Source organism: Monodon monoceros, unplaced genomic scaffold (assembly GCF_005190385.1).
Source record: "Monodon monoceros isolate NGI ecotype Baffin Bay Population unplaced genomic scaffold, NGI_Narwhal_1 Super_Scaffold_4, whole genome shotgun sequence".
Classification (NCBI taxonomy): domain Eukaryota; kingdom Metazoa; phylum Chordata; class Mammalia; order Artiodactyla; family Monodontidae; genus Monodon; species Monodon monoceros.
In genome coordinates this window covers 44,453,532-44,477,878 of record NW_021703781.1, presented here as the reverse complement: position 1 = coordinate 44,477,878, position 24,347 = coordinate 44,453,532, and the positions used below count along the sequence as shown (strand labels likewise).

General features: G+C 40.4%; 1 protein-coding gene across 1 annotated transcript in view; it reads right to left on the bottom strand.

The window, feature by feature from the left end:
* Positions 1-887: 887 nt before the first annotated feature.
* MINPP1 (multiple inositol-polyphosphate phosphatase 1) overlaps positions 888-24,347 on the bottom strand; it is a 95,711-nt gene continuing 72,251 nt past the window's right edge. The window contains exon 5 of the mRNA XM_029201053.1: positions 888-1,124. Coding sequence (XP_029056886.1) covers positions 1,007-1,124 — 118 coding nt within the window. The 3' untranslated portion in view covers positions 888-1,006. The remainder of the gene's footprint in view (positions 1,125-24,347) is intronic.

Below are 24,347 nucleotides of genomic sequence, written 5' to 3'. Positions count from 1 at the left end.
TTTTAGAAGAGGAAATGAGGCACAAAGAAGTTAAGTACCTACGTAAATGGCAGAGTCGGGATTCAAATCCAGAGAATCTGGCTGTGCATGCAACCCCTCCCATGCCTGTGCATGAAATACTCTTTTTTTAAAAATTCTTTTCATTTATTTTATTTATTATTTTTTGGCCATACCTCACGGCAAGTGGGATCTTAGTTCCCCGACCAGGGATAGAACCCCCGCCCCCTGCGTTGGAAGAGTGGAGTCTTAACCACTGGACCACAAGGGAAGTCCATGAAATACCCTTTTAATAAAAAGTATTAAACAACAATGTTCACTACCTTGGAGTTGTTAGTAGAAAAGTCATTCTGCATAAGTGAAAAGAGGAACCTAAGTGGCTTTAGAGACTATCAATAATTTTTTATCTTAAAGCTTTAAAAGGTATTCTTTTAAAATTTTTTCAAGTGCCTCCAACAACAAGAACTAACTCCCAGCTCCTGCACTGTGTCCAGATAGACACCGGCTAGGGAAGGGGCATTTTTATTTACTAGCTTTGTTCGCATATGTTCATCTGGAGAACTTTTAAGACAACTTGTTCTCTTAAGTCGGTTTATGAGTCCTTGAAAATGTGTTCATAATGTCAGTTTGCTTAGCAAACCGTTTATTGGAGATGGTGTTTTTGCACTTATATCTTGAGCCCTGCCCAGGCTGAATAATCAGAAATCTCATATCAGTTGAGTCCAAAGGAAGAAGCTTGACTTCTATAGAAAAGCAGGCATCAGAGCCTTTTATTGACCAAACTTCTTTCCTTGCCAGCTTCCAGGGTACAGAGAATAAATTAAGCATTATTTTAAAATCATAAATAAACTCTCCTTCCTGGGAGAGTTCTTTAAAGATATTCCTATAGATTCAACCAAAGCGCTGGAAAATGATAAAAACTCAGCAAACAAGAGTTCTTTTCAGGCTTGCCATTGCTTGTGGTAGGAGGGTGATTCATCACTTACTTTTACTCCACAGTGAAAGGAACTTAAAATCCTTGGAGCTTCCCCAGCCGACATGGAGGGAGGGGCCGATGAAGTGGCAGCTTGTTGCACTTGAGTTTGATGTAACCTAGTTGAGTCAGGAGGTTTGCAATGTGGTCTTGGCTGTGCCGTGAGACAGAAGCAAGGCTTAGAACAATCTCTTCTTTCTTTTTTTTTTTAACAACTTTTTGAAATATAATTCACATAGCATAAAATTCACCCATTCAAAGTGTACAATTCTATGGACTTTAGTATATTTACAGAGTTGTGCTGTACATCCATCACCAAAATCAAATTTAGAATATTTTCATTATCCCCCAAAGAAACCCTGCACTTGTTGGCCATCACCCCATAATTCCCCCATCCTCCGGTGGGCAACCACTAATCAACTTTTTATCTCTACAGATTTGCTTATTCTGGATATTTCATACAAATGGAGTCATAGAATATGTGGCCTTTTGAGTCTGGTTTCTTTCACTTAGCGTAATATTTCAAGGTTCATCCATGTTGCTGCATGCATCAGTACTTCATTTATTTTCATGGCTCCATTGTATGAAAACACCACTTTTTCTTTATCCATTATTGATGGACATTTGGGTAGTTTCCACCTTTTAGCCACTGTGAGTGGTGCTGCTATGAACATTTATGTGTGAGTTTTTGTGTAGACATATGTTTCCATTTCTCTTGGGTACATACCTAGGAGTGGAATTGCTAGGTCATATGCTAACTGTATGTTTAATGATTTGAGGAACTGCCAGACTGTTTTCTTAAGTGGCTGCATTGTTTTACATTCCCACCAACAAGGTATGAGTGTTCCAATTTCTCCGTATCTTGGCTAACACTTGTTACTGTCCATCTTTCTTATTAGAGCCATGCCGGTGGGTGTGAAGGAGTATCTCGTTGTGGTTTTGCTTTGCATTTCCCTGATGGCTAACGATGTTGAACATCTTTTCATGTGCTTATTGGCCATTTGTATAACTTCTTTGGAGAACTTCCCATCCATCACATAGTTTTTATCTGCTTTGGTTTCCCCTCTCACGGGAAAGGTATTGCAATACAACACCTGTCACTGGCTTTGTTCACCTTGTTACAAAACACAACCTCTAGCAAATCATGGGAACAGATTTATAAAGCATATGAATCAGTCAGTGATTACATGCATTATCAAAGTATTGATTTTAACAGAGTTCAAGACTTCAATAAAAACTTGAAGAGAGCTCAAAATCCATTGCAAATGGCTTGTCTTAGGTCTCATAGACTCTAAAGGGCCCATTTTAAACTTCAAGGCATTATTCTTGAGCCTATCACTCAGAACAAGGTCCAGTCACAGAATATCAGAGGAAGAGTTCCAAATAGATAGATCAATGAAATGGGATGGTCACATCATGTGACTCAGAGCCTTTCAAAACCCAAATTGGGTAACTGGCCATCACAATTTGCCTGGGAATGTCCTAATTTTAAGTCCTGGGAAGCCCTTTAGTCCTGGGTAAACCCAGTTGGTTAGTCACCCCAGAGCCACCCTCATACTTCCAGTTATGTAGGTAATAGAATTATAAATGAGTAAAGAGCAGAGGCTACGTCTTTAGGCCTTGCTGGCAGCACCAGTTTGAATTCTGGACACGTATTGGCTTGTGAATTTTGGCATGCTCCTTTATCTCTGTGAGCCTCAGAGAAGTTCCAATGAGATATGGTGGGGTCAGACCTAACGTGCTTTAAGTTCAACCACATTAAGGGTACGTTTCATATCCAGTCAATGGTAACTTAAAAATCCTTCAAATGCAAAACCAAGTACAATTCCATAAAAATACATGGTTTGGTGCGGTCAATGTTGAAGATAATTTTAACAGATTCTCTAACTCTTCATTGATTACTCTCAATTAATTCCTCCCTCTTTCTTCTATCGCCACTCTTATACCAACACCAGGAACAATAGTTTGACTTTTTGGCTCAAACCCTTGCAGTCACTCCCACAGTCTTCCTGAAGTTTTCAGATGACAAGCATTGTTGTTTTCAGGCATAGCTGTATCTACTTCTGGGTGGATACTCATCAGGTAGACTAGCAGGGCCATTTCATGCGTTATTTGAATTCTCTTTCTCTTTTTGCTAAGGACACACGAGACACGCGATAGAATTCTTGCAAGGTAAATGTGTGTATGTTATGACTCCATTGTGAAGTATCTAAACCACTTCCAGAGGGCTGAGTAAGCTTCAGTAGAAAGACCCTCAGACAGGTCCAATAAGAGGGGTAAGACAGGAATAAAGACACAGACCTACTAGAGAATGGACTTGAGGATATGGGGAGGGGGAAGGGTAAGCTGTGACAAAGCGAGAGAGAGGCATGGACATGTATACACTACCAAACGTAAGGCAGGTAGCTAGTGGGAAGCAGCCGCATAGCACAGGGAGGTCAGCTCGGTGCTTTGTGACCGCCTGGAGGGGTGGGATAGGGAGGGGGGAGGGAGGGAGACGCAAGAGGGAAGAGATATGGGAACATGTGTATATGTATAACTGATTCACTTTGTTATAAAGCAGCAACCAACACACCATTGTGAAGCAATTATACTCCAATAAAGATGTAAAAAAGAGGTCAAAGCCCCCTGAATCTTTTTGTGATTGAGGCGGCAGCTCGTAAGTTCCCCTGCCAAGGGAAAAGCAGTGTTCGAGAGTGCAGAGCCCAGTTCACAACTCTGGAATTGGTCCCACTTTGATGGCTCTCCCATGACCACTGTTCTGGAAGTCTGCCCAGGTCGGCCCAACCTGGCCTATCATTTCATACACAGATCAATGATTGGCATGTGTTAATGTGCCTGTCTCAGGCTATCAATAACCAATGTTGTGTCTGGACCAGCACTTCTGGTTCTTATTATGATTGCAAGATGTCCTTCAGCAATGACCACCAGGAAACGCTTAAAAAATAAAGGTTTATTATTTACAGGACCTGGAAATTACACAGCACACCTAGGGCCACACAGCAAGGTCACAGGTAGAGAAAGTGAGAGAGAGTGTGAGGGCCTGGGATTCTGCTTTTACTGTGGTCAAGGTCTAGGGTTTTGAGGTCTGATTCCTTATTGGTGAATTAAAACATAAGAGCGGAATTTGAAGCACAGAAAGAGAAAAACAAATGGCGTAAACAGTTATCAAAATCAACCAAGATCTCTAAAACAAAGGAGCCTCAACAGAGGGAGGTGGCCTGGCTCTTTATCTAACTGTGGCTGGCAATGTGTTTATTACAGATAGCCATCTTTGAAGTGGATGCCTCTCTGTGGCAATCAAAGCTTAAGGTCAGGTACTTGCATTACAAAAAACAAAAAGACACAACCAACTGTCAACATTTACACTCCAGCATGCCATGGTCAGCTGGGTGCCTAGAAGAGCAGTTCAGTTCAATCAGTTGGATCTAGAGTGTCAGGGTCTGCTCTGGGGAGTAGCAGGGCTCCAGAACTTGAGGTTGGTAATGACCTCAGGAAGAATATAATACCCCTCCCCTTAACATCTAACAGGAATAGGTAGAAATAGAGTGGGAGGACAGAGGTACCATTTGCCAGGAAAACTAGAGCATTTAGAACTTTACCTGGAACTACAAAGTGGTACTTTGCCAATGCCATGGCTTTAGATTCTTTGTTACTGTTATTTTTATTTAGTCTTTGGGATGTTCCCCAGTGATGCCTTTTAATAAAAGGCAAACACTTTGTGTCAGCTGAAGCAGAAAGCCCTCATTGGCGAGGTAGTAAAAGACTGCAACAACTTAGATGCCTATCAGTAGAGGAATGGCTAAGAGGATTACGGTATAGTCTTCTATTAAAATACTAGGCAGTCATTAAAAAGAACAAGGTGGAGCCATCTTCTAATATGGAACTCTCTGTGAGACATATTCAGTGAACAAAGCCAGGAACATGACAAGTACATTGATACTACCATTTATGTAAAAAGGGAAAGGGGAGCTATGGAGATAAGTACATACAGATATGCTTATACATATTTGTATTGAATATCTCTGGAAAGATGCATAAAAAACTATTAGTAGTGGTTGCCTCTTTGAAGAGGAATCAGGGATAGAAGACTTGCTTTCATTGCATGCTCTTTTGTACTGTTAGATTTTTTTTTTTACATGTGCTTGTATTAAACTTAAAAAAATAATAATATGGGGACTTCTCTGGTTGTCTAGCAGTTAAGACTCCCTTAACCACAGGTTCGATCCCTGGTCGGGGAACTAAGATCCCACATGCTGCGTGGTGAGGCCAAAAGTTAAAAAAAAAAAAAAAAAAAATGGAAGTCCAATTACAAGAGAAAAAAACTCCTGCATCTCACCTGTATTAAAGCTGTATTAAAGCAGAGTGGTGAGCAACAGAATTCCTATTATTCTTTGGTTTGGTTTTGTTTTGTTTTGTTTTTTCTTTTCTGGCAAGAAAGTTTTGCAGTCTTTAAGTAAAGTAGTCCATATTTGAGTTAGACTGTTTCCCACATACTATTGAAAAAAATTTTCCAACAGTCTTTCAAAGACAAAGTATGAATCAGTTAATAATAGTGCCTGGATTGGAACTTAGAGTTACAATGGTCATGCTCATTTTACATTGATCCAACAGAAACTCTCACTTGATTCTTAGAAAATGAATATGTAATAAAGGCTGAAGAGGCAAATGATTTCATAAAAACAACTTCAAATTTCTATTAGTAGCGAAGACTAAAAACTATTTGAAAAACTGTCCAAGCCAGAATTTACAATCAGAGAAAACATGAGTACACCCAGCTGATCAGAATTGGGTGAGATTTAAGTTTCTCTGAGGGGGGAAAAATGACAATTTACATTGATCCTTCATTCATTCTACAAGGTTTTTACTGAGTCCTCACCCAGTTGATGCCAGGCACAGTGCAAGGTGCTAGAGATGCAAATGGAAGGAGATATAGCTGTCATTTTTACTCACCCAGAATCCATTTCTCCCTTTCCTGGTGACAGCATCTTGATTTTCCTTTGGGAAAACACTCATTCCGTATTCTTGGTTCATGTGGTTCCTTCAAGAGAGACTAGCCTTGCACCCTGCCTCCCATGACTACCACCAACCACAGGTACAGGGGGAGTAACTGGAAATTTTAAGCCCCTGGCCACAGTGCTGTGCATGGAACTCAAGAAAAGTAATCTGGGACTTCTGTGGAACTATCAAGGAGATAAAGATCTCCCTCCAAAGGAGACTGAAGCTATGAGAATGTGAGGGGGCCAGTAGCTTGACAAGGAGACCAACAGAAACAAAAGTAGAGCAGAGAGAGACAGAGTGTGGGTACCATCATTTGGATATTAGATCCAGCTACACCCAAACTAGATTGCCCCCTGGACTTTTTAGTGCTAGGAACTAATATTAGTTTATTAGTTTTCTTTTTCTTTCTTTCTTTCTTTTTTTTTTTTTTTGCTTAAATCAGTTTGAGTAATATATTTGTCACTTGAAACCAGAATGCTCCTGGCAAATAGAGGTGATACAAGACTGTTCCTTCCTCTAAGACACTTGGGTCCTTCTGGAAGAGGCAGACATAAGGTAACTAAATAAGAATTAAGTTACTTTGTGACGGGTGGTGCTATGACAAAGTAAGTACCTGGTGCTGTGGGAACACAGAAAGGCACAGAAAATGTGGTGAGACATCTTAGAGTTGTAAATGGTATTAGAGTTTATGGAACTAATCCTCTCATTCAAATAAAGACTCCGAAGCCCAGACTCATTCAAGAGATGCAACGGAGCTAAGAATTGTTCTGAACTGTAATCTACCCTCTAGCATGAAAGCAATTTTTAAATAGCATTTTTTCCTAATAACTAAAAATTATACATACTCATTATAGAAAATTTAGAAAATATAAAAAAAGCCAAAGAATATCATAAAAATCACCCATGTTACTCACTCATCAACCAAGGATATCCACTGTTAAAATTTTGGTCAATACTCTTCCAATCTTTCTCCATAAATTCTTTAAAAAAATTTTTTTGCAAAATGGAATCATATTTATTCATTATCTGTTTCTCAAGTTCAACGCTACATTATAACATTTACCTATATTATTAGACATTTTTCAAAAAATATTTAATTGGCTGCATAACCAATCTCCTCCTGGATGCTTAGGCTGCTTCCAGTTTATTACTATTATATGCAATACAGAGATGAATGTCCTTAGAGATAAATCTTTGTGGCCATCCTGATTATTTCTTTAGGACAAATTTCCATCCATGGAATTGCTAGATCAAAGAATTCACATATCTTAAAATAAAAGTTCACATTTCAGTTTTAAGCCAAACAGGTAAATATTTTACAACACAAACTTAACTTTTACTAGAAGGGGCACAAAATTCAAGTCAGTTGCACACAGGAAGCTACATGTATTATAATAGTAGGGATTATCATCCTAAGGAGAGGAGGAGGGAATAATTTCACTGAGGCAGAATTCCTGTTCCTCTCTCCAAAGGAGGACATGGATACACAACTTGAACCTGTTAATGTGTAACAAGCTATAAAGTCTAAGCAGTAAGGTATTAAAAAGAAACGTTATAAATATGAAGAGAGCTCTTCACCTTATCCTTCTTTATTTTATTTTATTTTATTTTTTGCCGCACTGTGCGGCTTGTGGGATCTCAGTTCCCTGACCAGGAATTGAATCCAGGCCTCGGCAGTGAAAGCCCGGAATCCTAACTACTAAGCAACCAGGGAACTCCCCACTTATCCTTCTTTAAATCCATCCATTACACTTCCTATCTCCCGGAGTCGCTGACCCCAAGCACAAATCAGATCATGCCATGTCCTTGCCCAAACTTTCTCATGGCTCCCTACTGCCTCCTGACTACAATTCTTTATAGAGGCATTCAGGTCCCTGAAGATGTAATTGCAAAGCCATATTTCGAGCCTTATCTCCCCATAGTAACCTGTCCCAATGCACCTAATGCTGTAGACACGGCCCCCTTACACTGAGGGGTCCCCACATGTGACCCACTCTATACCTTGGCCCACGTTGTTCCCATTTTCTAGAATGACATTCTCCCCTATCTCTGCTTGTTGAAACACTACCATTTTTGGAGGCTCAAATGTCACTCTCTCTGCAAAGCTTTCCAAGCTTATCCCAGCAAATCTCTCCTTTCTCTTGTTTAAGTTATACTTGACTGTGGGGTGCCAGATGTCCCTGTGCCCTGAAACAAACATCTCACTGAGCATTCTCTCATCAACCAGCTCTGTGTCTAGTACATGCACATCACCAATTAAATGACTGTGGAATAACATTTTTCAGGTATTAAACACGTGAAATGGTACAAAATTTACTAATCCAGCAGGACTGTATTTAATTTATTCTCCGTTGTTATGTCGTTATTTTAGCCATTCTGTTCTTAATCCCAGCCTTCCTAAGCAATCAAAAAGAGGCTCATTCTTGGTGGGTGGGGTGGTGTTTGTAATGAACTTCAGCTTGAAATACAGCCTTTCAGAATTTACTGGCAGTGGGAAATTCCACATTATGCTTAGAGAGATTCTGGAAACTGATTTGAAATTGGACATTATACTTTATTTCAAGGAAACATGAATAAGGCTTGTACTAAAAAAAACTGAACTAAATAAACGTGTTATGTTTTCCCCTCACACTCCCCCAACACACACAGAAATCTGTGTGTCAAGTGCAATCCCTCCCTTAACAGAACCCCATGAAATGAGTCTCTAGTGTCCAACTGACAAAACAGTTTTGAAAAGGGCTTTAGAACAGCTCAACTCGGTGCTGAGACCTCAGGACGAGATGAACCAAGAGAGCCTTGTCCAACTGTTGAATTGCTTTTTATGCACTTCACTCTGCCAGAAGCAGCTGAAGAATGTAGCTCAGTGTGTTTCATTACACACTGTGGGTAGTTGGTATGAGTGAGGTTGACATCAGATACTTGCCAATGAAGAAATCTGCAGTACATTTCCTAGGCTGCCTCAAAATGTAGGATGTGCAGAAATGCAGGTACATTCTGAATGGATGGGTTTTAAAAAGCTAGAGTTGTCGTTTGAAACTGTTCCAAAAAGAAGAGCACATCGCATCTCAGTGAGAAGCCCAAGAACCTCTTCACAGGGGGCTCGCGCTCACCACCTCTGTCGTTTGTAGGCTTTGAGCTGGAGGCTGGGATGTGGAGAGGCATCACACCCATTTCTGTCCTCACGGTGCTGCCAGTGCAGGGGAAGGTAGAGCGCTCTATAAATAACTGAATTCTGGGTGATCAGTGAATCCTGTGTATGCCATGCAGGTAACAGAGAGGAAAGCTGCGGGAATTCTGGGACCAAGCAAACAGGACAGACTTCACAGATTTCACAAGGCATGTGACACGTGAGCTGGATTTGGCAGGATAAGCAAGAGTTTGCCAGTGGATGGGGGGCATAGGGCAGCCCAGGCAGATGGAGTGGTGTGTACAGAGAGGCGCAGCAGCATGAAAAAACCTGCTCAGGGTAGGGAATTGTAAGTGCTCCAGGGAATTACCATGGAAACATAAAGTAGAAGGTGGTGGAGAGGCAGGAGGCTAGGCTGATGCGAAAGGAAGGGCTGAGGTCATAAAAGATGCAGCCAGCCATGTGGGCCAGGAGCTTCAGCTTTGCTCCATTCTGTGAAAGATACTTAAGCCATTAGTAGCATGGCCAGATTTGTACTCTGAAAGGCCTCTCTGTGGGAAAGTAGCTGTCTTGACAATCCTGATTTGGCCCTTCAGATCCACCCTCTCCTCCCTTCTCTGTGCCTCAGGATGCTGACCTCTGCAGACAGCATCCACGGGTTCCCTTTCCCCCAGCTCGCTTGTTGTGTTTGGCAAGCGCTGGTGGGAAACCAAAGTGAGGAGTGGTTAGGTGCTGTATTATTCAGGGCTCTCCAGAGAGACAGAACCATATGTGCAAATATGTAATTATATATGTATGTATGTAGTTCTATATATGTATATATATGCATATATGTATTACCCATGTGTTTACATATATGTGCATATGTATGTGTTTTATATATATATATATATATATATATATATATGTATGTATATGAAGAGAGAGAGAGAGAGGGAGAGAAAGTGAGCCTCACATGGTTGTAGGGGCTGGCAAGTCCAAAATCTGCAGGGCAGGCCGTCAGGTTGTAGACCCAGGGAAGAGCTGTTGCAGTCTGAGGGCAGTCTGGAGGCAGAATCCTTCCTCCTCCGGGAACCTCAGTCTTTTTCCCTCTAAGGCCTTCAAATGCTTAGAAGAGGCCCACTTACATTATGGAGGCTTATCTGCTTTACTCCAAGTCTACTGATTTCAGTGTTAATCACATCTAAAAAAATACCTTCCCAGCAACATTGAGACTGCTGTTTTACCAAAAACTGGGTACCACGGCCTAGCCAAGCTGTCACATAAAACTAACCATCACAGGTACAGTACTTATTGCCTTTGCTCCCTCTCTGCCAGGCTGCAGGTTGGTACTGGCTGCACTGTCCCTGTTGGCAGGCCCTGACCTTCAGCTTCAGCTCTCTCCTTGACCTTGACACAGGAGTGGTAACTGATGTCCTGCTGTTGCTAGTCCTTAGCTTCTTTTCACCCTGTCCACAACCTTGTAAACAGTCCCTTCATAGACTATCCTCAAGGACACCATCTCATTATTGTATTTCTTGGCTGTTAGGATCCTGACAGAGACTCTGTGCCACCTTAGGGTTCATAATATTGAGAAACAACCCTCCCCGCCAAGAATGCATGACCCAACCAGACACAAATCTTCACTGGACTGTAATCTCTACAAAGATGTGGGTCATTTTGTTCAGGGCTCTATGTACCTGTTACACAGTAGATGCTCAATAAATATTAATTGAATGAATGAACAATGAATATATATGTTCACTGAATGAACATATATGTCTTCTTATAGAGAAGACATATATGAATCCATGGTTAGAAGCCCCCAAAGAGAATAATATATTCAACAGGCATGCAAGTTTCTAAAAATGAAAATACTAAAATGAAAATACTAAAAATAAAGCTGCAAATGAGTTCAATGAGAATAAAAGCAATTTTCTTGATAGTTCTAAAGAAAAAAGTGTGGCCACATAGGTAGCTTTCTGATTGAGGGAACATTTCTGAAAGAACACGTACAACAGAAACCTAGAAGAGGCAAGATGTATTGCTTAACTAAGGACAAATCCCTGAAACCAATATATCCCTTATCAGAAAAGTATCGGGAGACTATAACTCAGATTGCATGAAAATACTAAAGTAGACAGAAGGACCATGCCAGCACGATGCTGGAACAAGAGAGAGAAAGAGGGAGGGCCAAAGTGGGATGACAGAATCACTCAAGCACTGTTTTACAGTCCTCTTTCAAACAAAAGTCTTCAAGTGACGTGTGAAAGGCACTCACTCTAAAGAGGAGAACTGATGCTCCAGGGGGAAAAGAAAAAGTGAGGATGCTTGGCCATGTAAAAGGAACTCATTTTCTCATCTCCAGGTTACCTACAAGACCAAAGGCCGAAAGAAATGGCAGATGTGGTTTCAGAGATGTTATAGTCATCTCTTTCATCTCAGGGGTCTTCAAACACTGTCCCTCTGCCTGGAACAGTATGTGTAGCCTTCTTACCTGCCTGACCTTACCAGCCCCTCTGCAGAGATCGCATCTCCCCTGGAAAGTCTTTCTAGACCCTCAAGAATGCTTAGTGCCTTCCCAGCTGTTCTCCCACTGTGGTTCTCCTCCGAACCCCAGATGGGTATCAAGCCATTCATCACTATACTCCTGGCACAGTTCCGTGCTATGATCTACCTGAGGTCAGAGACTGGGTCTTCTTCACCACAGTCTCCCCAGTGCCAGCACTTGGTAGTAATAATAGTAACAACCATAATTACTATACCTAAGATACTGTTTTTGTTTCCCAAGGCTGTTGTAACAAAGTCCCACAAACTGGATCTCATAGTGTTGTCTCACAGTTCTGGAGGCTGGAAGTCTGAAATCAAAGTGTTGGTGGAACCATGTTCCCTCTGAAGCCCGTAGGGGAATCCTTCCTTGTCTCTTCCTAGCTTCTGGTGGTGGCTGTCAATCCTTGGTGGCATTTTCCTGTTCTTATAGACACCTATTATATTGGATTAAGGCCCACCCTAATGACCTCATCTTAGCTTGATCACATCTGCAAAGACTCTATTTCCAAATAAGGTCACATTCACAGACACCGAGGGTCAGGACTTCAATATATTTTGGGAGCGGGGTGTGGGGGGGCAGGGAACAGTTTAACCCAGAACAGATACACTGAGAGTTTACTGTAGGCAGGGACTGTTCTCAGTGTTTCACATTAACTCGTTTAATCTTTACAACATCGTTGTGAGGTAGGGATGACTACCATGCCCATTTGATAGACAAAGGAACTGAGGTAAAGGGAGGTGAAATAATTTGTCCAAGTCCAAATGTAAAACAAGCGGAGGAGGGAGAACTTCTCTCCCGCCCCCTTGGCCCTTTCCTTCTCCTTCTTCTGGATTAACTAGAAAGCTAACTTATGGGATCGGCTTACATAGTGCTCCTCAAACTTTGAGGTGCCTACAAATCACTTGGGGATCTATAATCAGTAGATTCCAATTCAATAGGTCTGAAGTAGGAGAGGAGATTCTATCTTTCCAACCAGCTTCCAGCTGCTGCTGCTGATCTACAAACCATACTAGGATTAGAAAGAGCATTTTGTTCCCAGGTGCTGGCCGTAACGGAAGTACTAATTCTCAGGACTCAGAACCTACTGACTCAAGAGAGGAGTGGAGCCTCGGAATCTATGTTTTAGAGGAGGAGATTCTGAAAGGCAATTCTGATGTCTAGGCAAACTACTGGTCTAGACAAGCTACATGTTGATGTGAACCGGCCTGCTACAAAGTCTTTCCTGATTACGCTGTAGCTAAGATCAAAACATTGGAGCTAAATGATGGTAATCAGGACATTTAAAACTGTTTGGGTGGGCTTCCCTCGTGGCGCAGTGGTTAAGAATCCTCCTGTCAACGCAGGGGACACGGGTTCGGGCCCTGGTCCGGGAAGATCCCACATGCTGCAGAGCAACTAAGCCCATGTGCCACAGTTACTGAGCCCACACACCACAACTACTGAGACAGTGCTCTAGAGCCCACGAGCCACAACTACTGAGCCCAAGTGCCACAACTACTGAAGCCTGCGTGCCTAGAGCCTGTGCTCCACAACAAGAGAAGCCACCACAGTGAGAAGCCCGCGCACTGCAACAAAGAGTAGCCCCCGCTCACTGCAACTACAGAAAGCCCACACGCAGCAACAAAGACCCAACACAGCCAAAAATAAATAAATAAATAAATAAAATTTTAAAAAAAACAAAACTGTTTGGGTAACTGTATCTCCAAAATATGTCAACCCAGAAGCAATCTCTTAGATGACTGGTCTGACCCTGCCCTAGATAAGATATATGTTAATGATTTACATGAGATCAGAGAAACTATGCTTATCAAGTTTTTATATGGTAAAAGGATAGGTGAGAAAACTAATGTGATTGCTAAAAGAAAATCAAGATTTAACAGACTAAGATAGCTATTAGTCTAAAAGTAGTGAGATGTGAAGTAGTCATAATAAGGTAAAGTTCTCCAACCAGGTTTATAAAATGAATTGTGGAAGTAAAAAATGGAGAAAACCTGGTTTGATCATTTTTCATATAAAAAGGACCTAGAGCGTTTAGTTGCTCACTAATTTAATATAAATCAAGGATGGCTTCTTAAATGCTTCCAGCTTAAAAGAGTTTGGGATTTCGATAACATGCAGAACAAGATGCATTCATATATTGTCAAGGGTTTGCCTCATCTCCCAGAGGGTTTTGTTTTCTTTTCCTCTTTCTCAAAAATAGAAATAATTATGTCCAGATTTAAAATCCTTCTTTTAACGTGGCTTGATGATGTTGAAAATAATACCTTGGCATAAGAAGAATATTTGTTGTTTCATTTAATATATATTGATTAAGCACCTAACATTGACAATTATTAATAATGATAATAGCTAACGCTTATAGTACTCATATAGTACTATGTGTCAGTCTTTGGTCTTAGCACATATTAGCCCACTTAACCTTAGCCATAACCCAATAAACTATGTGATAGCATTATCCCTATTCTACAGATGAGGAAACTGAGTCACAAAGACAGATATTCAATAACTCCTCTGAGGTCACACAGCTAGAGAAGGGCAGAGACAGGATTCAAGCCCAGACAGCCTGGCTCCCGGATTACAGCTCTAAAACACTCTACCGAATCATGTCTTTTATGCTACATTATAAGATATAGTCTCAGGGCTAACTATCCATTAAGCATAATTTCTAGACCTCCACAATACTTTAAAGACTCACTAAATTGTTTAAATTTCTTTTAAAATCAAAAGAAAAAAATGAACTTGGGATTGAAGAAAATAATTATTTTTCTTGTATCAGAGAAAAAGGAAAGTTTTAGCACCCATGAAATGCATTATGGTAGGAGGAGACCCATAGGCCCAAAATGTATCGGGCCCATGAAAGTTGATATGCAGTCCTGACAGCTCTACCTGTAGAAATTTTAAAAACACATTTCTATGAGAAGGCAGTCTTTTATTTTTTGCCCCTCCCATACATGCTTCCATTTGATTTGTGCCTTTTTTTTTTTTTTCTAATACCCTGCCACCAAGTTCAGCTGGTAGCTGGGTACAAACCTGTGTCCCTTCAACTTCTATCTGCTGGCCTGGAGCATGTGGGCTGGTTAGAGCTGGAAATCTTTACTGACATGCGGAGGTTTTCTGTGCTTTTTTTTCTTAGACTCTTCTGAAAGGTAAATGGTCACAATCATGCTTTTGGAAAGAATAATACTTCAACTTGGCCTTGTGATTAAACTGGTGCTCTTCTTCCTTTGAGGTGACATGAGAGGAAGGGGAGTAACGGAGAGGGAATTCCAGGTGCAAGCAAGAACATGATCAAAGGCGTGGAAGCGGGGAGACAGGGGAAATAGTAATCCAGCAAGGGTGTGGGAGAGGATGAGTGTGGCAGGTCAGAAATGGTTTATTCCACCTCCTTGCTAGAAGAATTGGACCTCTAGAGAGTATGGGGGAAGGCAGTTTGAGATAGGGCAAAAGAGTACAAAATCCATTTTGTCCTGGAGAAGACAATCTTGTCTGGAAGGGAAAAGGATTCCCATACGGACTGATGCACAGAGCCTTGGGGGTTGGAAGGCATCCAAGCTGCCTGTCAGGAAAGTAACATTTATCCTGGGATGGTAAGTGAGAAGGAGGCATGACTGCTCTTTTGCAACGCAGATGTAAAACACTTCCCGGAAATGGAAATAACACAGGCAAGGAAGGCTTCTTCTGGGGAAATTTGATCTGTTTAGCGCATAAAAGATTCTAGAAAGAGGATTTGCAGATGTGAAAGGCCCTAGAGCATACAACTGAAAGTTTGAAAGCTGACTAGAGGTTAACAACTCAAAGAATTAGAGAAGATAGGATTTTATAACATAGTCTTTAAAAATCTCTCTATTTTTGCTGTACTCAGCTTTCCAAGTTAATTAGCATACATTCACAGAAATTCCAAGGGGGAGGTGGGGAATGATGCTATTAGAACTCAACTAATGCAAAAGGCAAGCATTTCTGAAAGAAACATTTTCTTGGTAGTGGTAACTGCCCTCACACCAGAGCAAGAGGGGCCTCTACCCCAGCCCTGCCCCTTCAGGCTCCCACACTTTGAAGTGCCTTCCTTGAAATTTTCTAAGTCCCTTTTGGTCTGGGACCTGGACTGACACCCACTTGGCCATGTATCTGTTTTCTTCTCTGCAGAGTGTTCTCTGGCCTCTGCCCCATGCCCGTGGGGTCAAACATATGCCCCTAAGAGCTCTGAAACTCATACCTACGGGGTCCTCACAGGGGTCTGTGGCCTGGCTCCAGTTCTGGAAGGGTGGTCTGAATCGCTCCTGCCTAGGACCTAGCTTTGCATCCTTTGTTTCTTGCTGGATTTACACAATCTTGCATTGATGTGTGACAATGTGCATGGAGTAATGCCAACCAGAGAAGCTCATCTGAGCCTCAGGGTTTTCACTGGGGCTCCATTATGTAGACATGACTGATTGATTGATTGATCACCCACAGGGTTGAACTCAGTCTCCAGATTGGCCAGACGTTTTCCCCCATCCACCATCACCAGGGCCAATGTTGTGACTGGGCTGCCCTCTTTGGTTCTTATTATGATTGCAGGACACATCTCAGCAAAACCATCAGGGAACTTTGACGAACAAGATTTATTATTACTCACAGGTCCTGGAGGGTACAGGGCATTCTACAAGGCCACACAAGGTCGTGGGTAGAGAGAGAGGGAGGGAGCATGGACCTGGGGTTCTGCTTTTATTAGTGCTCAAGGGTGGGGTACCTAAGGTTTCATGAGTTCACTCTTTTTTGGCAAAGTTAAGGCATAAGAGTAGGAATAAGGTGTGGGAAGGGAGAAGCAGACCACTCAAGTGGTCAGTTATCTAGGTCACCAAGGGCTTTCTAAAAGGGGGAATTCATGGATGGGGGCGGTGCTCAACCTGGTTCCTTATCTAGTTGTTTCTATAAGTTCCTCACACAGCTGGCAATATGTTTATTTGAGGTGAATGTCTTTGAAATGAATGCCTCAGCAACCAAAAGCTTAATGTCAGGCACTTACGTTACAATCAAAAAATGTAATATTAGGCACTTACACTATACATGTTCTGAGTATGTAGTCAGACATTGACTATTAGATTAGTATCTCCTAAATTCCTAAACAAAAACTTTAAGAAACTGCCCTTAAAATACAAGAAGTGATTATAAGAAAAGAATATTTTAACACAATAGAACTTATTGTCCCCTTTTATAGAATGGAAAGCAAGTTTAAATGAGTCTACGTATTTTTTTCTAGTTGTAAAAATATATATTTTTAAAGACATGGATTGCAGAGAAACTATGACTTGACCTCAAGAATTGGGACAATCTGCTGCCTCTTCCAAAATATTTCTATATTTTTAAAAACCTATTTTTTCATATAGATGTTTATTGTTTATAAGTTTTTGAGGAACTATGTGTTGTAGGAACACAGATGATTAAACATTAACAGGAAAACTACTTGCAAGAAGAATAGAAGATGGGGGCAATCTCTAACCCTACCATAAGAGGTCAATATGACATTTCCACTCTTCTTTTTTTTTTAGATGTTGGGGGTAGGAGTTTATTAATTAATTAATTTATTTTTGCTGTGTTGGGTCTTCGTTTCTATGCGAGGGCTTTCTCTAGTTGTGGCAAGTGGGGGCCACTCTTCATCGCAGTGCGCGGGCCTCTCACTATCGTGGCCACTCTTGTTGCGGAGCACAGGCTCCAGACGCGCAGGCTCAGTAGTTGTGGCTCACGGGCCTAGTTGCTCCGCGGCATGTGGGATCCTCCCAGACCAGGGCTCAAACCTGTGTCCCCTGCATTAGCAGGCAGATTCTCAACCACTGCACCACCAGGGAAGCCCTCCACTCTTCTTATTTTATTTTATTTATTTAGTTCTTTGAGGTGCCCTTTCCTTTTTTTTTGTTTTAATTGAAGTATAGTAGATTTATAATATTGTTAGTTTCAGGTTTACAACAGCAAAATGTTTCTTTAAATTGTGACACATATATAAAGCTAATTTCTCGGGACTTCCTTGGCAGTCCGGGGTAAAGAATCTGCCTTACAAGGGAGGAACACTCCCAAACTCATTCTACAAGGCCACCATCACCCTGATACCAAAACCAGACAAGATGTCACAAAGAAAGAAAACTACAGGCCAATATCACTGATGAACATAGATGCAAAAATCCTCAACAAAATACTAGCAAACAGAATCCAACAGCACATTAAAAGGATCATACACCATGATCAAGTGGGGTTTATTCCAGGAATGCAAGGATTCTTCAATATACGCAAATCAATCAACGTGATACATCATATTAACAAATTGAAGCAGAAAAACCATATGATCATCTCAATAGATGCAGAGAAAGCTTTCAACAAAATTCAACACCCATTTATGATAAAAACCCTGCAGAAAGTAGGCATAGAGGGAACTTTCCTCAACATAATAAAGGCCATATATGACAAACGCACAGCCAACATCATCCTCAATGGTGAAAAACTGAAACCATTTCCACTAAGATCAGGAACAAGACAAGGTTGCCCACTCTCATCACTATTATTCAACATAGTTTTGGAAGTTTTAATCACAGCAATCAGAGAAGAAAAAGAAATAAAAGGAGTCAAAATTGGAAAAGAAGAAGTAAAGCTGTCACTGTTTGCAGATGACATGATACTCTACATAGAGAATCCTAAAGATGCTACCAGAAAACTACTAGAGCTAACCAATGAATTTCGTAAAGTAGCAGGATACAAAATTAATGCACAGAAATCTCTGGCATTCCTATACACTAATGATGAAAAATGTGAAAGTGAAATCAAGAAAACACTCCCATTTACCATTGCAACAAAAAGAATAAAATATCTAGGAATAAACCTACCTAAGGAGACAAAAGACCTGTATGCAGAAAATTATAAGACACTGATGAAAGAAATTAAAGATGATACAAATAGATGGAGAGATATACCATGTTCTTGGATTGGAAGAATCAACATTGTGAAAATGACTCTACTACCCAAAGCAATCTACAGATTCAATGCAATCCCTATCAAACTACCACTGGCATTTTTCACAGAACTAGAACAAAAAATTTCACAATTTGTATGGAAACACAAAAGACCCAAAATAGCCAAAGCAATCTTGAGAACGAAAAATAGGGCTGGAGGAATCAGGCTCCCTGACTTCAGACTATACTACAAAGCTACAGTAATCAAGACAGTATGGTACTGGCACAAAAACAGAAATATAGATCAATGGAACAGGATAGAAAGTCCAGAGGTAAACCCATGCACATATGGTCACCTTATCTTTGATAAAGGAGGCAAGAATATACAATGGAGAAAAGACAGCCTCTTCAATAAGTGATGCTGGGAAAATTGGACAGGTACATGTAAAAGTATGAAATTAGAACACTCCCTAACACCATACACAAAAATAAACTCAAAATGGATTAAAGACCTAAATGTAAGGCCAGACATTATCAAACTCTTAGAGGAAAACATAGGCAGAACACTCTATGACATAAATCACAGCAAGATCCTTTTTGACCCACCTCCTAGAGAAATGGAAATAAAAACAAAAATAAACAAATGGGACCTAATGAAACTTCAAAGCTTTTGCACAGCAAAGGAAACCACAAACAAGACGAAAAGACAACCCTCAGAATGGGAGAAAATATTTGCAAATGAAGCAACTGACAAAGGATTAATCTCCAAGATTTACAAGCAGCTCATATAGCTCAATAACAAAAAAACAAAAAACCCAATCCAAAAATGGGCAGAAGACCTAAATAGACATTTCTCCAAAGAAGATATACAGATTGCCAGCAAACACATGAAAGAATGCTCAACATCATTAATCATTAGAGAAATGCAAATCAAAACTACAATGAGATATCATCTCACACTGGTCAGAATGGCCATCATCAAAAAATCTAGAAGCAATAAATGCTGGAGAGGGTGTGGAGAAAAGGGAACACTCTTGCACTGTTGGTGGGAATGTAAATTGATACAGCCAGTATGGAGGTTCCTTAAAAAACTAAAAATAGAACTACCATACGACCCAGCAATCCCACTACTGGGCATATACCCTGAGAAAACCATAATTCAAAAAGAGTCATGTACCAAAATGTTCATTGTAGCTCTATTTACAATAGCCAGTACTTGGAAGCAGCCTAAGTGTCCATCTTCAGATGAATGGATAAAGAAGATGTGGCACATATATACAATGGAATATTACTCAGCCATAAAAAGAAACGAAATTGAAATATTTGTAGAGGTGGATGGACCTAGAGTCTGTCATACAGAGTGAAGTAAGTCAGAAAGACAAAAAACAAATACCATATGCTAACACATATATATGGAATCTAAGAAAGCAAAAAGAAAAAAAGAAAAGGTCATGAACCTAGGGGTAAGACGGGAATAAAGACACAGACCTACACACTACCAAACATCAAATAGATAGCTAGTGGGAAGCAGCCGCATAGCACAGGGAGATCAGCTCGGTGCTTTGCGATCACCTAGAGGAGTGTGATAGGGAGGGTGGGAGGGAGGGAGATGCAAGAGGGAAGAGATATGGGAACATATGTATATGCATAACTGATTCACTTTGTTATAAAGCAGAAACTAACACACCATTGTAAAGCAGTTATACTCCAATAAAGATGTTAAAAAAAAAAAAATCTGCTTTACAATGCAGGGGACGCAGGTTCAATCCCTGGTCAGGCAACTAAGATCCCACATGCCGCAGGGCAACTAAGCCTGTACGCCACAACTACTGAGCCTGCGTCCCACAAACTACAGAGCCCACACGCTCTGGAACCCGCGTGCCACAACGACAGAGCCCATGTGCCCTAGAGCCTGCGCGCCACAACTAGGAAAAAGAAAACCTGCACGCCACAGCTAGAGAGAAGCCCGCGCACCACAACAAAGAGTCCACGCGCCAAAACGAAAGATCCCGCATGCCTCAACAAAGATCCCGTGTGCTGCAACTAAGACCCGTCACAGCCAAAAGTAACTAAAATAAATAAATAAATAATAAATAAATATTTTTTTTAAAAAGATAATTTATCTGTGTTATCTTGGAGTCCACCTTATAGAAATACCAGTGACTTGATCTAGATAAACTTTGTACCAACCGTGACTTTTTCTTACTCCTGCCAGTCCTTTGTATCTCAAAGCTCCAGTTCAATCAGTACAGTAGTCATTGCTCTGGATTAGGCTGTACCACAGATACAAAAATAAATAAAGTAGGAAATCACGGTCTAGTGAAGAGTAAGTAAACAACCGCGAAGGAAAACAGAATCTGGTAAGTGCTCTAACCCAGCAGCAAAGTTTTTATGAATCATACAGGGAAGAGGAAATTATTCAAACTGAGGGTCAGAAAAAAGGGCCACAGGAGGAAGTATTATTTTAGGTTTGCTGTAAAGCTAAAAGAATTTGACAGGGACTGGCTTTTCTTACAAAGATCTAGTTTTTTTTTATTGATCAGGTTTACAAAAGAAAGTCTGCCCTCAAACTGAGAGTAATTCAAGAGACTTTTTATCCACTGGGGAGAGTAGGACCTGGGCCAGGAAAACTTGGGCTAGATTCAGTTGGTTAAATGGAGGTTTCCAGAAATGAGAAAATTCCAAGACTTAACTCCTAAGCTTTACTCCTGTTGTTTCTCAGAACATGTAGAGTGGGCGCTTTGGGTCACGTGGTAAAGGTCGACCTGGAGACTGAGTTCAACTATGTGGGCAATCAATCAATCTGTCAATCAATCACATTGACACAATGGAGCCCCAATAAAAACTCTGAATACTTCTTTTTCTTTTTTGGCTGCACTGTCTGGCATGCAGGATCTTAGTTCCCCCATCAGGGATTGAACCCGTGCCCCCTGTAATGGAAGCACAGAGTCTTAACCCCTGGACCACCAGGGAAGTCCCTGAATACTTCTTAAATCAATACATTGTACACCTGAAACTTTTTTAAAAATTAAATTAAAAATTTTAAAAACCTCTGAACACTGAGGCTCTGATGTGCTTCTCTGGTTGGCAACACTCTTTGTACACTGTTACACATCGATGCTAGGAGGGTAAGGCATCCTGACTCCACAGGAGAGGACAATGGAAGCTTTGCATTGGGTGCCCCTTAAACTCTGCCAATGTGTCTCTTTCTTTAGCTGATCTTAATCCTTTCCTTGTAATAAACCGTAACCATAAGCATAAGAACTTTCAGTGAGTTCTATGAGTTCTCTGCACAAGGTATTAAATCTGAGAGTGATTTTGGGATCCTCTGAAGTTGCAGCTGGTGTCAGAAGTGAGAGCAATCTTGGGGACTGTTCCTGTTAACTTTGTAGTTGGCTGAAACTCCTTAGAGTGGATGTGGGAAGTGAGGGCAGTCTTCTGTGGAAACTGGGCCCTCAAACTTTGCAGTAGGGCTAACTCTGGGCAAATATTTACAAAAATCCACCAGCTATTAAGCTGCAGAACATGTCTCAACAAAGTGCAAGAATTAGTAATATGAAGATCACTTTTTATGACAACAATGCATCCGTCTTAAAAATCAATAAAAACAACAAATAAAGACCCCCCCATACACTAGGAATTTTAAAATTGTACTATTAAGTAGTTTATGGACCAACATAGAAATTATATGGAAATTAGAAAATACCTGAAAACGAGTAATATTAAAAATACTATCCAAACTTGTAGATGCAAATAAAGCTGCTCTTTGAAGAAAATTTAAACACATTAGAAAAAAGGAATGTTAAAAGTTAAAAACACCCAACTTCGTAGGTTTGAGAAAGAACATCAGAATGACTCCTAAAAATCTAGAAAGAAGGAAATAATAAAAGTAGATGAAGAAACTAATGAAATAAAAATCCAACAGATTATATTATGAAGTTTTAACTAACATACTCTCAAAGTGGACATTAGCTTAAAAATATTTACTGCAAAGAAACCACAGGTTGAAGAGGATACTAATAATGTAAACACAAGTAACAATAAAATTGAAGAGCTGACATTTCTCACACTTCCTAGTACAATCTTTACAGAAAGAAATTAGGTCCCCTCTAAACAGCAAGCTAGTAAACTTGAGGTATGGAAAGAACATTTTGTAAAGGAATCTTTGAAAATGTATCCATTGTCCTGCAGTTTTTGTTGCTAAAGTTACATAAATGTAATAACACTGTCTAAATACTCTCATAGTTGCCCTTTTGAAAATATGGAAGGAGAATTTGCTAACCTGTTTTAAAAATCTTCTAAATGAAAAGTTTCAGTGAGTTTTGTATATATGTGTTAAAAAGGGGAAAAATGCAATGTGTAAATATTGGTTTGCAAGGACAACTCACAGACATCAGAAAAGATGGAAATTCACTAACCAGATCTTCACTAGCCAGATCTTCAGCCAAACATTTGCATAATTGGTGAATGTGATAGAAAATTATGAGTAAAAGGAGCCAATGATGAATTTTTTTTTCCATTTGATCTAAGAATCTTTGTGAGTTATTGTTTCAGCAGAGCCATACATTAAGAACCAGGTAATGAGACACAGATCAATGGAATAGAATTGAGAGTTAAAAAAAACCCATACATTTACAGTCAGTTGATTTTTTTTTTTTCACTGTTGTGGCCTCTCCCGTTGCGGAGCACAGGCTCCGGATGCGAAGGCTCAGCGGCCATGGCTCACGGGCCCAGCCGCTCGCGGCATGTGGGATCTTCCCGGACCGGGTCACGAACCCGTGTCCCCTGCATCACAGAGTCACAACTGGTTTTTTTGTTGTTTGTTTGTTTTATTTTTTGGCCGCCCTGCACGGCATTGTGTGATCCTAGTTCCTCGACCAGGGATCGAACCCGCGCCCCCTGCAGTGGAACCTCGGAGTACTAACCACTGGACCACCAGGGAAGTCCACAAACTGTTTTTTTTTTAAAGAAAGAAGTATATTTAATCATCTTGCTCTCACTAGCAAAAACAATTTTTTGTACTGTCACTAATTAAAATGTAATTTAAAAGTACCTTTAAGATAGTTTAACCTTTATCTTATCCTTTAAATTTTAATTCTGGCCTATTTCATATTGTACATAAAATAGTAATGCAGCAGTACGGGGATATAGTTTCTAAATATGTAAATATACATCTATTGGATATTAATGCACGAGGGCTTTTATGGATGTGGAGCACAATCAACAAAGTTAGAGGCCACTGCTTTGGTGTCTTGTTAGATGACAGTCAGGAAAGAAACCTCAGGGAAATGGATATAAGAAAATCAGCAAGAGGTACTGACATATCAAATCTTAGTTTATATTAAGAATACCAAAGGAATTTATATACATGATTAAAATAAAAGCTAATCTGAAAGTCTCTACTGGAAAATACTCTGAAGTTATAATTTTAACTCATTTCAATTCTTCATCATGTGGTGGCAATTTGGTACTAAGCAAATTTCCATTCTGTGTTTCTCCACAGGAGAGGGTCACATCTTATATACTGTACTAAAAATAAATCCTTCAAGAATAATAGTGTTACAGTTCTTTCTTCAGTTGTGTCCCTGACAGCTAGCCAGGCGTTGGCTTGCTTTACCAATTCAGCTGGTACCACAGACGTTGTCTGGTCCAGTGTCCAATTTCTTTTCTCCACTTGCCCTGGAAAAAGACAGTGGTGTCCCTGTAGTCTGTGATCTGTCTCTTCAAATGTTTGCCTGACCTCATTATCCAGAACACTCTATAAATGTTGTCTGCTACACAGCCCTGAGTCTGTGAAGGAGC